At 36.8% G+C, this 17,057-nt stretch overlaps 1 protein-coding gene across 5 annotated transcripts in view; it reads left to right on the top strand.

Moving 5' to 3' along the window:
* SLC12A6 (solute carrier family 12 member 6) overlaps positions 1-17,057 on the top strand; it is a gene marked incomplete at both ends in the record, with an annotated part of 84,197 nt that overhangs the window by 9,375 nt on the left and 57,765 nt on the right. Inside the window, one exon of one of the 5 annotated variants that reach the window (XM_079698826.1) lies at positions 7,889-8,027. The exons of the other annotated variants lie outside the window; for them this stretch is intronic. Within the exon in view, the coding sequence (XP_079554952.1) occupies positions 7,904-8,027 (124 nt within the window). Of the gene's footprint in view, positions 1-7,888; positions 8,028-17,057 lie in introns of those variants that run through there. 5 annotated transcript variants of the gene reach the window in all.

The following is a 17,057-nucleotide window of genomic DNA, read 5'->3' as shown; positions in this document are numbered from 1 at the left end:
ATCTCAGATAACTAGGGCAGTATAATAGTGCTGAATTACATGAACAGTTACTGATTTAGTTACATTAGTCCATCTAAAGTTAATGAATATTCATATTTTGACCCATGTCTCAGTAGATCTATTTTAAAATGGAGTTTTGTTTCAGGGGAGGAAGGAAGCAATAACTTATAAAAACACTTGTTCTCTGAGGTGAAAATTAACAAGGAAATTTTGTTTCAAATTATCTTTTCATTTTCCTTTCTTTACATTTTTAGAAATATGTCCTAAGTTTTGACAGTATGGTGCTTAACATCAGTTTTATTTTCTATATAGTATTGGTAGCCTTGACTAGAAGCCCATATAGCGTATTTCATAATAAAAGAATGAAATGTCATACATCAGAAATGAGATTCTGAGTTACTGAGTAGTCCATGTTGGTAGCTGCCAGTGCTACCTCTGGCTGGTGATTCTTGGGTCCTATCATACCTAGGGTATAATGCCATTGAGATGAGCAGTCTTATATAGGGAATTGCAGTATTGTGAAAAAGATAACAGTAGAAGCTGAGGGCTCTAAGTACTCAGAGGCTTTTGATAATGTCTTCTTTAGTATTTGGATCAGTAGCCAAAATGGAAGGCGTAGCTAGCAAATTAGCTAGCCATCAACTATCCTACTACATTCTTTCCTCTAGTGAAGACTCACAACTTTAGGTCCCTGTAGAAGTAGCTGGGCAAGGTAGTGCTGTGTTGTGCTCTCAAGATTCTTTCTATGCTTATACTGTATTACAGTATATTGTTTTATATTGCCTTTTATTATGTAGTTAATTGGATAACACGACTGCGAACTCCTTGAGGGCAGGAGCAGTGTCTTGTTCTCCATTGCATTCCTGTTTCCTGGCACATAGTGAACACTCAAATATATATTGAATAAATGCATGATTCCTTCAGCCTCAGTAAAGCATAGATTTTTCTGATGTTTTGATTTGGAGAACTCTTTGTCATCCTTACCCTACAATATTACGAATCCATCAGAAAATAATGTCTTTTATGTATTTACTATCTTTCAGTCGTTAGTCCCAAAATACATTATTCATCATTCATGCCATTTTATAAAAATCTCTTCATAGACAATTTTATGTAATTTTGAAATTTAGAAGTTTTAAGTCCTTACTATCCATGATAGTTGGTCCTCATCAAAGTAATTGATTCATTTAAGTCTTTTTATAATTGTCTACGTAGTAAGGCAAAATTTAGTTTGTGATCATTTTTATATTTTAAATTAACATTTACTGTCCCAGTGTCTGAAGGAGAAAAAGGTTTTGCTGAGTATGGTAAATAGGAAATTTGTATATACATAATGAGAATCTGTATACTTTTCAGACTCCAACTATATCTCTAAATTTAGGTAGTGAACTGCTCATTCTCTTCTAGCAGAATGTTTAGATCATTCTCTAACAGAGCCATTCAGAGTGTTGTATGCAGACGGTGCTGGACCATGAGCTATTTATTATGTCTGTGAGGAGATGAGTTCAGAAATTCAGAGTTTTTAGAAACTTGCATAGCAGTTTGTTAAAGCAGGTTTATGTCTATTGAATCTAATAATAAAAATTGGAATTTGTGTTTTGTATATTTTTCATTTTCTAGTAATTTTTATTATTGGGCTTTTTTTCAAAATTTTTAGTCCACAATGAACTGGAAGTTTAGAGAAAAATAGTCCTTTACCAGAGATAATTTGCAATGAGATTGTGTGGTTCTAGATAATTTGCATAGCTTTTGTACAATACAGTTCTCAGTTTCTGCAAACCAAGAGGAAATACATATATGATTTGCTTTAAAATTGAATGGTTTTTAGTGATGGGATATAACAAAATATTAAAAACTGATAGAGAATCCTTATGTCGAAAATAATTTCCCACTGACTTTCCCTTGTTTCAGTCTTTTCACTGAACGTAATTTGTCTTCATTTTTTTAATAAATGGGTTGAATAAAATAAAATGCTGGTTATCATGAATTGTTAGCCATGATTAAAAATTAATAATAGAATAGTGTAGAATGGTAAATTTTACTTTCAAAATATTACCCAAAGTAGACACATTCTTTTAAAGAATGGGCATGCTTTTTTAAAAATACAGACATAATATAGTCACAAGTGTTTTACTGAAACTAATAAAATAAATATAATATGTATAATATTTAGCCTAATGTATAAAGCACCGTGGAAGTAATATCATAAGAAATGCCCTTTTTGCCCTAGCCTGGCCTTATATCTTACTGCTTCAAAATACCATAGATTTTTAAAAAAATTTATTTATTTAAGTATAGCTGATTTACAATGTCGTGTTAATTTCTGCTGGACAGCCAAGTGATTCAGCTATATTATATTTATATTCTTTTTCATATTCTTTTCCATTATGGTTTATGACAGGATATTGAATATATTAATAGTTCCTTGTGCTACACAGTAGGACCTTGTTTATCCATTCTGTATGTAGTAGTTTGCATCTGCTAATCCCAAACTCCCAATCCACCCCTCCCTCACCCTCTCTCCCCACTGGCAAGCACAAGTCTGTTCTCCCATGGATATTGCTGTTGTGGTGGTGGGGTCTTTTGTTTTGTTTTTGTTTCTTTGGCCATATGCTGTGCAGGATCTCAGTTCCCCAACCAGGGATCGAACCTGGGAACCTGGGCCCCTGGCAGTGGAAGCGTGGAGTCCCAACCACTGGACCGCCAGGGAATTCCTTGGGGTTTTTTTTTTTTTTTAATGTGAAAGTGTAAGTATTTCAAGCCTGTATGATGACTCTCATTTCACACAATATTCAATACTCTAGAATCAGGAAGAGCATTTATGCAGCTGCCTGAATTTTATGTGAAATGAAATTTGATCATAAGTGATTTGTTTTATACTCAGATCCAAAGTTTTTTAGATTTCAGTAAACTTCATTCAGTTCATTGTATTTTTTTCTGACATTTTTTAAATGAAAATTTTCAAACATATACAGAAGTTGAAAGTTTGTATGGTGAACACCCATATCCATATCCTCCAGATGCTACAATTAACATTTTGCTATATTTGTTTTTTTAAACCACATTTTTATTTATTTATTTATTTAATTTATTTGGTTGCACCGGGTCTTAGTTTAGTTGCAGCCGGCAGGCTCCCTTAGTTGAGGCATGCATGTGGGATCTAGTTCCCTGACCAGGGATCATCGAACCCAGGCCCCCTGCATTGGAAGCACCAAGTCTTAAACACTGCGCCACCAGGGAAATCCATGCTATATTTGTTTTATCACATATACATCCCTTCCATTGATCCATCCATTGTTGAATCATTTCAAAGTAAGTTGCAGACATAAATGTGCTTCACACCTAAACACTTCAGTATGCGTATAATTAATGTGTGATGTATAATTTCTAATGTTTTTGAGATTCATCCATGTTGTTGAATGTATCAGTAGTTCATTCCTGGTTATTGTTGGGTAATAGTCTATTGTATGAATATACTATAGGTTGTTTATCTTGTGATGGATACCTAGGCTCTTTCCTGTTTGGGCTGTTATGAATAAATCTGCTAAAAACATACATGTTCAAAAGGTTTTTGTGGACTTAGCTTTTATTTCTCTTGGGTAAATACCTAGAAAAGGAATTGCTGGGTCATAGGGTAAGTGTATGTTTAAACTTATTAAAAAACTGCCAGACATTCTTCCAAAGTCATCACACCAACATTCACATCAACATTTGCTCTACATCCTTGCCAACAGTTTTTTTTACAGATTTATTTATTTTATTTATTTATTTTTGGCTGCATTGGGTCTTTGTTGTTGTGCACAAGCTTTCTCTAGTGGTGGCAAGTGGGGGCTGCTCTTCGTTGTGGTGCGCGGGCTTCTCATTGCGGTGGCTTCTCTTGTTGCGGAGCACGGGCTCTAGGTGTGCGGGCTTCAGTAGTTGTAGCACTTGGGGTCAGTAGCTGTGGCTTGCCGACTCTAGAGCGCAGGCTCAGTAGTTATGGTGTATGGACTTATTTGCTCCACTGCATGTGGGATCTTCCTGAACCCATGTCCCCTGCATTGACAGGCGGATTCTTAACCACTGCACCACCAGGGAAGCCCCTTGCCAACAGTTTTAACTGTGATTTTAATTTGCATTTCCTTGATGGCCACTGAGCAGTTTTTCAAGTGCTATTAGCCATGTGTATAGCTTCCTTTGTGAATTGTCTATTTGAATCTTTTGTTCATTTTCTTTTTTTTAAATTTATTTTATTTATTTATTTTTGGCTGCGTTGGGTCTTCGTTGCTGTGCACAGGCTTTCTGTAGTTGTGGCGAGCGGGGGCTACTCTTTGTTGCGGCGTGCAGTCTTCTCGTTGTGGCGGCTTCTCTTGTTGTGGAGGCTTCTCTTGTTGTGGAGCATGGGCTCTAGGTGCACGGGCTTCAGTAGTTGTGGCACATGGGCTCAGTAGTTGTGGCCCCCAGGCTCAGTAGTTGTGGCCCACGGACTCTAGATCGCAGGCTCAGTAGTTGTGGTGCACGGGCTTAGTTGCTCCACGGCATGTGGACCAGGGCTCGAACCTGTGTCCCCTACATTGGCAGGCAGATTCTTAACCTCTGCGCCACCAGGGAAGCCCTTGCTCATTTTCTGTTGAGTTGTCTTTTTATTATTAAGTAGTAGGGGATTTTTGTATGCTCAAAATACAAGTCCTTTGTCAAGCATATGTTTTATGAATATTTTCTCCCAGTCTTTGACTTGCCTATTCATTTTCATAATGGTGTCGGTTTATTGTATTTTTTCAACAGTGTATTATGAAAAATTTCAAAAATACAGAAAATTGCAAGACTTAGAGTGAACACTTGTGTACTCACCACCCAGAATCTATCATTAGTATTTTATTATACTTTTCCTGTCATATGTCTATCCATTTATCTTAGTGTATGCATTTCAAGGTTTCAAGGTTCAAATTGCAGATATCAGTTCATTTTTCCCAAATACTTCAAAATCATATTGTTAGTTAGAATTTAGTATCTGTTTGCAGCTTTTTTTCTTTTGAGTTAAACTTTTCATACCATGAAATACACAAATTTTAAGTGAAGATTGACTGAATTTTGACAAATGCATATACCTGTGGAACTTTAAACTCTATCAAGATGTGGAATATTACCATCACTCTGCGAAGTTCTCTCATGCCCCATCTCCACTTCCATTCCCCCAGAGGCAACCACCGTCCTGTTTTTTTTTGTACCACATTACTTTTGCCAGCTCTAAAACCTCCTATTATTGGCTCCATATATTATGTACTCTTTTGTTTAAGTACTCTTAACAAAAACAAAAACAAAAACTTGTTTATGTACTCTTCTTTCACCTAGCATAATGTTTCTGAGATTCACCTATATTGTTGTAGGTATCACACTGGTTCATTCCTTTTTATAGCTGAATAGTAATCCTTTGTATGAATATATCAGAGTTTATCCATTCTCCTGTGGATATACACCTGGGTTTCCAGTTTTGGCCTGTTGTTAATAAACTGCTATGAACAATCTTATACTATTTTCATTCAGGGGGGTAAATACCGAGGAGTGAAATTGTTGAGTTATAGGGGAAAGTACCAGACCCCTTTCCAAAGTGGGTGAACCAATTTACACTACAGTAACAATGTATGAAAGTTCCTTTCGTTTCACATTCTCACCAAAATTGTCAGTCTTACCAGTTTTAGCCATCATGGTGGCTGTGGAATGGTATACCTCATTGCGGTAGTTTGTTGTACTTTAAATAGCTGTTTCTTACATCCCACCTTCTCTGTCTAACCACTGTTCCTATATAGCACTTACGCATCTCTTCTTTGCCACTTTCCCCCCACCAACGTTTTCTATATTACTTTAACCTTGCCTTGAATTTTTTATGCCCCTTCACTGTTATCTACAGTCCAGTCTAGGAGAGAACTATTGGCAAGTTAGCTCTCTCTCAAGTTGGTAAATAAATTACTCATCGTTTTAACAGGGATTTGTTACATTCCTACTTGTTTAGTTCGAGGGGTTTTTTTTTAGAGGGGAGAGGTGACAGGATAACATTTGTACATAGGCTTGTGTGTACAAGCTGTACATAGATTTATAAACACAAGTCATTGTTTCTGTCCACTGACTATAAAAGATTAGCCACAGTTCAACTCTCTTAATAAATTAAATATGAAAAGTAAGATCCCATTGGAAATATCCAATGGCACTAAAGTATTAATAAATTTGGAACCTAGAATATAATGTTGAACTCTGACAATTTGGTAGTTCCTTTGAGTAAATCAGCAGAGTAGCTACCTGAGTTGTAAATATGGAAAAATCACCAAGGGCACTACCACACCTGATTTAGTTTCTATCAGAGATAAAAAGCAGTTTCAAAGTCTTCTCAAGTGACAAACGTTTCTCTTGTAGTATTGATAGTTCTCAACCTTGGCTGCCTGTTAGAACCACCTGGGGGAACTTTTAAAAGTCCTATTGCCCAGGTTCTACTCCAGAGGAATTATATCAGAATAGCTGGGATGGGACCAGTCATTAGTTGTTCTAAAATCTCCCCAGGTGATACCAATGGTGCAGGCAAGATTACAAACCAGTGTTACACAGGAGCCCATGAAATAAAATGAGGTAAGTGTATATGAGTTTTCTTTCTATGAAACTTCTATGCTGCCTACCAACAAGAGTATTAGGGGCTTCACCATTTACAAACTGTGACTTTGGGCAAGTTCCTAGCCTAATGTTTCTGTTGCTGTGATGATTAAATGAGATCATAACAGAAAGTTTCTAGTGCAATGCAGAGCACAGAGTAGGTCTTTAACAACTATTGGCTTCATTCTCTTTTAGAAGTGGTATATATTGGAATAAATGGGGATTATAAACCATCATTCTTCTTTAAATTTAGTGCAGTCTTGTTTGTCAGGTGTTACTAACAACAAAGCCCTCATATTACATCATTAACATGGAAAATAGCACAGAGCTCAAGTTACTGAACTCCCTTGTCTAGGTGCAGAGATAGGGCCTCATACTCTGTAGTTAAAGTCATCAACTGAGAACACAGTTATCTGATAAAGTTAAGTATGTTATTTTAAGTGTGTGCTGAAGGAACTGTACACCTCTTAATCAGGGATTTTCTTGTTGTTGTTTTTTCTTTAAAACACAATGTTTAAACTCTGTACAATACAAAAAATTCTGAACTCTTCCTTTTAAAAATATTTTGCTCTTTTAAACAACTTGGACTTTGGGGAAAGTTAATGTCTCTTCTTGGATGTCCTTGTATACACTATAGCATCTAGAACTATATCTTGTATAAAATATATAGATATTCATTAAATACTTGCCAAGTGAATGTTCTTATCTGAAAGATAAGAAAAAAACTTGTATTATTTGTATGAGTAGTTTCAGTATGCTTTGAAATAAAGCAACAACAGAAGCTTACAAATAGTTTGATTTTCTGAATTAATGTAAGTGCAAGTCTTTCTTTAAAACGAAAAGTTTAACTGTTCCCTAATCTTCTTTCTCCTGTGAGATATGAGAGCAGAGGTTGAGATCCTGACGTGCAAATAACTTAAGGAAACGAGGGTGAGCACACAGTGGGCGGAGTTCCATGCATTCTGCCCACTCTCCAGCCATTGGCAGCTCTGGGAAAGCAGCCTAAACAGTTCTTGGGATTCTTAGAGTTTAATAACAATAAGCAAGAGGTGGAGTGCTTAATCCTTTTAAGTGAATGGTAAACACTGTGGAAGGCGTGTCTTCTAGGTTCCACTCCCTTGGGGCTGTAGGTCACGTGAGCTGAAAGTACTTCCCGATTCCCAGACTAGGGCTCCTGAGGACAGTGATCAGAGTCGGAAAGGGCACAGCAAGGAAGAGGTAGGCAGGGAAGGTAGACTGGAAGGAAGCTTAAATATAGGGAGAGCACAGGTTCCTAACTACAGCAATGCCACACTTCACCGTGACTAAGGTAGAGGATACAGAGGAGGGGGCAGCAGCATCGGTCTCCCAAGAAGGGGAGCCCAGCTTAGCAGAAATAAAAGCCCGAATTCAGCTTTCAGATGAATCAGGTGAGTACTCAATGTGGGAGCATTGGGAAACTGGGGGTTTTCATGAAAGAAACAGTAACTAAAATATTCAAAATGCCTCTTTTAAGAATGGAGAAAAGGTATTGTGGTTAAAGTACTTTTCAATCAACTGTTTCACTCCCTTGTATATCTGATAACTTATCTTACTTTTTTCACATTCTGGTTTGTTTTTCCCCACAATGAGTTCTGTGTTCATTACCTACAGGTGAAACTGAATCGGTGGCAATGTATGAAAAGCGTTTTCAAGCAAAAAGAAAGGCACAGTTAGAGGCAATTTATGTGGAATTTAGAATTCATCTTTTGCTCAGACAGTTTAAATTATATCTGGAAGAGTACATAAACAGGGAGCCTGGTTCAGTAGTTTTGTACAGTGGACTTTGTACTTGTGACTTTGCAAGTTATTCAGTATTTTGCCTCAGTTTACCAGTTAAACAGTAATTCAATAGTGAATGGTCTGAGAATTCTTTAATGAAAGAACAAAAGTACAGTAGGTCGTAATGGTGACTAGCATAGCTTCAGGTTTAATAAATTTGACAAATGTGATTATCCCTATTATTTTCTCTAAACGGTAATAGTTACATTTACTGGGGGGAATTGTGGTTTTGAATTTTTAACATGCCATTAAAATCTGAGTTAACATTATGGTATTAAATACAGCCATAGTTTGAAGCCCTTTACATTTTAAGTCTGTAACTTTCATAAATTGTCAAAAACTCTTCTAGTGCATGAATAAAGGTTAAGGGAATAAAAATCTTACAATTCCTTTGGATTTCATGATTCTAACTGTCCCTTATAGCAAGTAACACATCACAGTTCTTTGCTGTAAACTGCTGTTGACCCTCTCTTGTCCTAGCAAGCATTCATGAATTTTTTAAAATCTCTAACTTAAAGATAAGGCTTATCAAGAAAAGTTCCATTTGTTTATCTTTTCCTTTTAGTGAGAGAATTTACTAGGGGAAGATAAACTCTTTGTCCACCAGGTTATTTTTTTTCCACCAGGTTATTTTTCATTTTGCTAAATAAATAGGGTGATAAGTTGAAAGTAAGGTTAACCTCAACAAGGACCTACGGTGTAGCACAGAGAATTATACTCAATATTTTGTAATAACCTATAAGGGAAAAGAATCTGAAAAAGAATACATGTAAAAGTGTTTGTGTGTGTATATATATATATATATATATACACACACATAAGCTGAATCGTGCTGTACAGATGAAAATAGCACATTGTAAATCAACTATACTTCAATTAAAAAAAAAGAAAAGAAGGTTAACCTACTTTGTACTTGAACCCGATTCTCTGCAAACTCTAGGTTAAAGAAGTTAGGTTCTCTTTTGTGATTGTGTGCTCGAAGCTGCACTTCCTTGATTGTGTTTGCTGCCCTTAGATTTTAATCCCATTAAGCTTTTGTTTTTGCTGTTGTCTCATTAATCCCACAAAACGCAAACAAGTGCATTCCTTATCATCTCTACTTTATTTTTTTATTTTATTATTTCATCCTTACTGGTCCCATAATGTTTGGGGAAATCTGCTTTCTTCAGATTAGAACAGTGTTGAAATCATTTAATCTATTAGTAACCACCTAGAAAACTGGTAAAAAAATTTTTATAGCAACCAACATTGTAATAAGTGACAGTGCTAGGCTTAATTTATTTTCTTCCATAGTAATTGTTTTGGACAAGGAAGAAGTGACAGATATAATCTAACTCGAATTTAATAAGGCTTTTTATTTTGGCGTTTTCCATGACAGCCCAGAAAGTATCCACTTTAATGAACTACTGTTTGGTAAGTGAACAACTGATGGGAATCCATTATCTAAATTGTATATCTTTATTGTAGGGTTAAATTAGACGGGGGGGAAAAGGAAGAAAACAAAGAAAACGTATATGGGGAAAACCTCAAAGGTTTTTTTGTGTTTTTTTGTTTTTGTTTTGGTTTGGTTTGGTTTGGTTTTTGCTTAGGAGTAAAATATTCTTGAGGATAGATAGTGGTTTTGGAGCAGTTGCTTGAGATGTGATAATTGTAGCCACTTGTTCTTCTGAGGTAAAATCCTAAATGGATTGTGGTTTTGTTGCAAGCACTTCTCATACTAGCCAGTTATGGAACCAGTCACTTTTTTTTATTGTTTCTCCTTCTTTGTGAGAAGAGAAAAATATGATGTACCGTCATATAAATTGAACATATTTAGAAAGCAGATCATCCTTTAAAATGTGTTTTTTAGAAGATGAGATTTATTTGAACTAGACAGGTAATTTGAGATAAAATAGAAATATAAATGTAGACATAATCTAAACTAATTTTAAAAAGATGTATGTTGTGGTGATCCTTTTGTAATGTATAAAAATATCAAATCACTATGTTGTACACCTGAAACTAATATAATATTGTAAGTCAACTATACTTCAGTTTAAAAAAAAGTACATTCATCCCTGCCATGCCAGCTACTAGAATGCCAGTCTAGTAAAATCCTACTTAATTTTGGTTTTGAAGGGAAAAGCAGAAACTCAGACTTAACCTAACATCTTTCTTGACTATATTCCTCCTCCCATCCAGTTTAGGTGCCCTCTCCTATGTTTTCTCTGAAGCCTGTCCGTAGAAATAGCATGTACCGCACTGTATTGCAATCACCTGTTCACTAGTCTCTCTCCCAGATAGACTGACTGTAGGCTTCTTGAGAGTAGAGATCTTGTTGGATAATTCTGTACCTCCACGTCCAGCTGAATTACACACAATAGCCAATTCAGTGTACAGACTTGTTCTTTTCCTTTTTTTATTCACTAAACACATGTTCATGCCAGGTGTACTTTTTTCCTAAGGCTACAAAGGCAAGGTAGTATAAGTTCCCCACCAAAGGCAGCAGAATGGCTTTGGAGCCATACACCTGGCTTTGAATCCCAGTCCTACTAATTATTACTAATTAGGAGCAGTGATAATTTGTATTAATTATTACTTGAGTGACTTTGGGCAAGTTATTTAACTTTTCTAAGCCTTACTTTACTCATTGATAAAGGGAATAACAGTACTACTTACTTCACAGGGTGGTTGTGAATTAATGGGAAAATGAACATAAAGCACTTAACACGTGTGTGACACAACACTCAAAAATAAGAGCTACCATTTACTTATTATATTGTGATTAATGGTTTAATAAAAACAAAAAGAGGGCTTCCCTGGTGGCGCAGTGGTTGAGAGTCCACCTGCCGATTCAGGGGACACGGGTTCGTGCCCCGGTCTGGGAGGATCCCACATGCCGCGGAGCGGCTGGGCCCGTGAGCCATGGCCGCTGAGCCTGTGTGTCCGGAGCCTGTGCTCCGCAACGGGAGAGGCCACAACAGTGAGAGGCCCGCGTACTGCAAAAAAAAACAAACAAAAAGAAACCACTTTGGATCACAGATTCTGGAGAGGATTATAATATTGCCCAGAGGGGACCCTGGACAGGTATCTCAGAGGACGGGACACAACTGATTCTTGAAGGGAGGTCTAGACAAGGAGATTGCAAGCAGTAGGAAGAATTAGAAGGAATAAGAGGAAGGTGTAGAGCATGTGGGAAACAGAAGTTTAAAGTAGTCAGCACATTGGTCCTGTGGTAAAGAGAGCTAAGGGATGAGGCTAATTAGTGAAGGGTTCATCAATTTTATCCTCTCCCCATTCTGTGGGATAGTAGGTGTTATTGCCTTTTTTTTTTAATCCCTGTTGTGGTGGTTTTATTTTTTTTAATATTTATTTTATTTATTTGGTTGTGCCGGCTCTAAGTGGCAGCATGAGGGCTCCTTAGTTGTGGCTCGCTGGCTCTTAGTTGCAGCATGCATGTGGAATCTAGTTCCCTGACCAGGGATCGAACCCAGGCCCTCTGCATTGGGAGCTGGGGAGTCTTAACCACTGCGCCACCAGGGAAGTCCCTGTTATTACCTTTTCAGAGATAACGAAACTGAGGCTGTTGACAGCAACTTGCCTAAAGCTACATGGTGAGTAGTGGCAGAGCCTGTGTTCAAAATTACTAAATTTTATGTGCTTCCCATCTCACCATGATGCCAAGTCCTGGCTTTTGAAAAATAAGAGAAAGTTGCTTTATCTCTTAATGTGCATGGGTCATAGGGTTTGATGTAAACATTATGAAATCTGTGATTTTTTTTTTACAGGAATAATGCAAGAGTTTTACCGTTTATTGCATTTACTTAATCAGGTATAAATGTTACATTCATTCATTTATTTAAATATTTATTGAGCTTAAATATTTCTGTGTAATAATTGTTCCAGATCTCCCTCACTCATCAGATTTTTTTTTTTTTTTGACCACACTGTGCGGCTTGTGGGATTTTAGTCCCCCAACCAGGGGTTGAACCTGGGCCTCCGCAGTGAAAGCGCCGAGTCCTAACCACTAGACCACCAGGGAATTCCCTCATCAGATCTTATAGTGTCTATGGATTGTGCAGATTTTAACTGCTGGACTTGCCTTCATGTGATACAGATAGCAGAATGAAAGATTTATAAGGAAATTTTCAGAGACGAACCTAGAACAGAAAAGAAGGGAACTTTATATTGGTATTGAGCAGCATCTCCAAACATTGACTCTTAGTAATCCAAATGGCATGAGTGCATACTATGGAGAGAGGTTTCATGTTAAATGGAGTTTAAATTTTATTAAGAACCCTCAAGATGTTAAACTGTTACCTAAACATTAGTTCTGCTTGTTACCCATGAAAGCTTATGTCCTAAGGAAGGTGATATGGCTACCTTTCTATTTACTAATATTAAAATAAGTTGAAATAGACAACTGAAGAGCTTCTTTGTATTGATAAAAAAAATCTTTTCTATAGTAAATTTTTAAAAGCTCTTTATTCACATGGGTTGTTTTTTTTTTTTTTTTTATCAACACAACTAACAGAAATTCAGATCTGCATGTTTTAAAATCTCAGGGTCAAAAGTTTATCCTTAAACTCGGCTTCATGAGGCATGTTTTTCTGCCTCCCGCCCGGTCCCCCAATATTCCGTCATTGTCAGAAAGATTAACACCTCCCGAAATATCTTCCCAATTCTTTTCACCATGTTTTTTTTTAACTCTATCTAAGACCTTAATACAATACAAATTTGAGACTGATTGCCTTCAGTTCTGTACATTGTAAAACTTTGTTTAGATCGTTAACCCTTCTTTGTCATATTCATGTTATGCACAGACAATGAAAGTGACAACACTTCCGTTCCCCATTTCAATACTGTTGTCACCAATTTTTTGTTTATTTAGGGTTTTTTGGTTGAAGTATAGTTGATGTACAATATTACATAAGTTACAGGTATACAATGTAGTGATTCACAATTTATCACCGATTTTTTTAGAATCTCTCACTCCCCAGATTTTTCTTGCTCAACACACTGACCCTCTGTGTACTCAGCTACTTTTGCCGCATAGAAAATATACCAGGGATTTCCCTGGCGACCCAGTGATTAACACTCCATGCTTTTGAGCTGAAGTTCATCTTAATCAGGCTGGATAAACCTTAATTATTTTCCTGTATTTTCAGAGTAAATAGTTATGGAGTAGGTGCCACAGTAGTGACCAAGGAGGTTTTTTGTTTTGTTTTAATTCTTCCTTGTTTTTGAGTATCATTATGGGCTTAAGGTTTTTATTTATGTTTTGTATTACAATTAGTTAGGATAATGATTATTTTCAATGTTCAGATTGTTCCCAATTTGTCCAGTGGAAGACAAGAGGTTTTTGTTTTGTTTTTTTAAAGAATGGGAGAAAATAAAAGTATGTTTGTATTCTTTTTTTTTTTAAATAAATTTATTTGTTTTATTTATTAAAAAAAAAAAAGATTCCATGCTTTGCCCCACAGGAAATGTACCAGGGACTTCCCTGGCAGTCCACTGGTTAAGACTTCACACTTCCAATGCAAGGGGCGCAGTTTCCATCCCTGGTCAGGGAACTAAGATCCCACATGCAGTGTGGTGTGGCCAAAAAAAAAAAAAGGAAATATACCAGAGTAGAACTGGTTTAAACTGATAAAGATAAAATTTCTCTAAAATATATACACATACGTATTGCTTAATATTTTTATATTCTATACTCAAAGCAACATTTAGTTTAGGATTATAAAAACTTATTGAGTGTAATTTTAGCATATTGTAAAATATTCAGAAGGTTTTCAAATTTCCGACTGAATTTGGACATACAGCATAGGTTACAAAATTGATTATAAGCTGGTAATTTTAAAGACTGTAGCATCTCTTGATTTTGCCAGGTTGAAAGAGGAAACAATTTTACATTAAAAATGTCATCAGTACTATAGTAATAATTGTTGACCGCCAGATGCTTTACAAATATTGGCTTATTGAATCCTCACAACAACCAGGACAGGTAACCATTATCACCATTTTAGAGATGAGGAAAGCGAAGTGCCAAGAAATTTAAGTAGTTTATTTAAGTGGTAAATGTGGAATTCAAAGTAAAGTCTCTGTGACCTTAAAACCGTTTTTCTTGTCATCACACCACACTCTCTCTCTACTTTAAACACACGTTTAAACATGTTATGTTTTCTGAAGTAGGCTGCTCTACTTTCTCAGTAGTTACTAATGCTTCTTAGGTTCTGTTTCTTTTGTCTTCGTGGATTTTTCAAAATTAATTGAAAGTTACTTCTAAGTTTCATGTGTTGGATTGCTTTTTTATTTGGTGTAGAATATTTCCAAATGTAGGATATTCTTTCAAACGATGCTAAAAATTGAGAGATATGAACAGGTAAGGAACCTGGCTCAATCTGACAGTCTTTTAGTAGCCCTCCACTCCTTGACTTTCAAGGGAGATGCACCTTATCAGTGAGAGGAGAATAGGAACCTTAAAAACTAAGGGTTATTGGTGGGGAGAAAAACGAGCATATGGAGTAAGTGAAAGAATTAAATTTTAATATAACTTTAAGAATAAATATGCTGCTAAAGGCATGAAAGATGTGTATATTTTAGTGTATTAGAAAAAATTGTAGTATTTCATTTCATGGATCTTATTACTTAGAATGAACCTAGGTAAAAACACAAGTCTGTTTAAAGAAAAATACTAATATAGGTAGAGCATAGACATGGCAAAGATTGAATGTGGTACATAAATGACATAAATGATTTTGATCCATTCCAAACCCTCATACACTGAACTGGATCTCATTTCCTTTCCTGTGTGTTCTTTACACTGCATCATATAACCTTTTTGTGACAAGAGATTTCCATGGTTGTATTAGAAATGGTGAACCGAGTCCTTTTCAGAAGCTATCTTCATTTTCCACCACCACATTGCCTTTGTCCATATATTTTTCTTCATATGAACTCTCTTCTGCTTTCTACTCCCTGTCTGCCATTAAAAAATTACACAAACCGGGCCTCCCTGGTGGCGCGGTGGTTGAGAGTCCGCCTGCCGATGCAGGGGATACGGGTTCGTGCCCCGGTCTGGGAGGATCCCATATGCCGCGGAGCGGCTGGGCCCGTGAGCCATGGCTGCTGGGCCTGTGCGTCCGGAGCCTGTGCTCCGCAACGGGAGGGGCCACAGCGGTGAGAGGCCCGCGTACCACAAAAAAAAAAAAAAAAAAAAAAAAAAAAAAAAAAAAAAAAAATTACACAAACCCACATTACCTCAAGACTAGTCTCATACTCATTTCCTCCAGCCTGATCCTCTACCCCAGCTTTGATCATTTCATCATTCAGTGTTCATCACCACTCAAATATACGTTGCAGTGTGCTCCAAACGTGCGATAGCTTTGTAGGTATATTTGTAACTCTTCAGTTGTATTGTGTGTTGTACGAGGGTGAGGGACAGTGTTTTAATATTTTTTTTGAAAATTATATGTATTTTTTATTATGGAAAATTTCAAACTCTCAAAAGCTCAGTAACTTTCTGTTCATTTCTCTTACCTGTTAGTGTTTTTCTTTAGTTTTAGATTTTCTTTATATTTAGGGATATCAACCCTTAGTGATGTAAATTACAAATGTTTTTCCCAGTCAGTACTTCTTTTGGGAATTCCCTGGTGGTCCAGTTGTTAGGACTCTGCACTTCCACTGCAGGGAACACAGGTTCGACCCCTGGTTGGGGAACTAAGATTCTGCAAGCCACGGGGCACGGCCAAAAAAAGCCCAAAAAACAAACAAACAAAGAAACCACTTCTTTTAAAGTTTTATTGAGGTATAATTGACATAAAATAAACTGCACATATTTAAAGTGTACAGTTTGATGAGTTTTAACATAACACTCCTGTAACAATTATCATAGTCAAGATAACATTTTCATCACCTCCAAAAGTTTCTTCTTACCCTTTTATAACCCACTCACCTAATTCCCTGGCCCCCAGGCAACCACTGATCTGTTTTCTGTCACTATAGTACATTAGTTTTCATTTTCCATAATTTTATATGAATGGAATCATACAGTATGTACTTTCTTTTGTCTGATTGCTTTTATAAAACATAATTGAGATTCATCCATCTAGTCAATATCCTTTAAATCCAACTAACATTAAGGTCTTCCTTATTTCTCAGAGTTTAACATTTAGGGCAGTAGCTGAACATGATACAACCCTCTGGACCTCGCAGAGGCTTTTTAAAATGTTGACTTCTTTGACAAGATTTGAAAGTTTTTAGGATTAGTCTGTAACCAGGACTTACTTTTCAGAGAGGGTCCTGGGAAGATGAAATCTCCCTATCCTTCTGTTACTAATTCCAGCCTGTATCTGCCACTCTTGAGCCAGATGACCCCTGGACATGACGAACAGTTAGATGCAAGTGAGGCCTGAGCTCTGTGGGAGCTCTGTCAGGGAGAGCTGACCCAGGACTTGTTCCTCAAGGGCTGGAAGATCCTCAGGGTGAGGATAAGAATGGCAGATCCAGAAAAGAGCTTGGCTTGGTAGAGATCCATGGACTCCCCTAGTGGGGAGAAAGGGAAAGAGGCAGGGACTGCTGTCTTCCTATCCCTGAGGATGGGAGATGTAAGGAGACCTGAGAGCCGGGAGCCTTTCTCCTGGGCCTCCACAGGGCTGGCA

Source organism: Hyperoodon ampullatus (assembly GCF_949752795.1).
Source record: "Hyperoodon ampullatus genome assembly, chromosome: 3".
NCBI lineage: Eukaryota > Metazoa > Chordata > Mammalia > Artiodactyla > Ziphiidae > Hyperoodon > Hyperoodon ampullatus.
The sequence above is the reverse complement of the archived record's forward strand: the minus strand, read 5'-3'. Positions and strand labels throughout refer to the sequence as shown.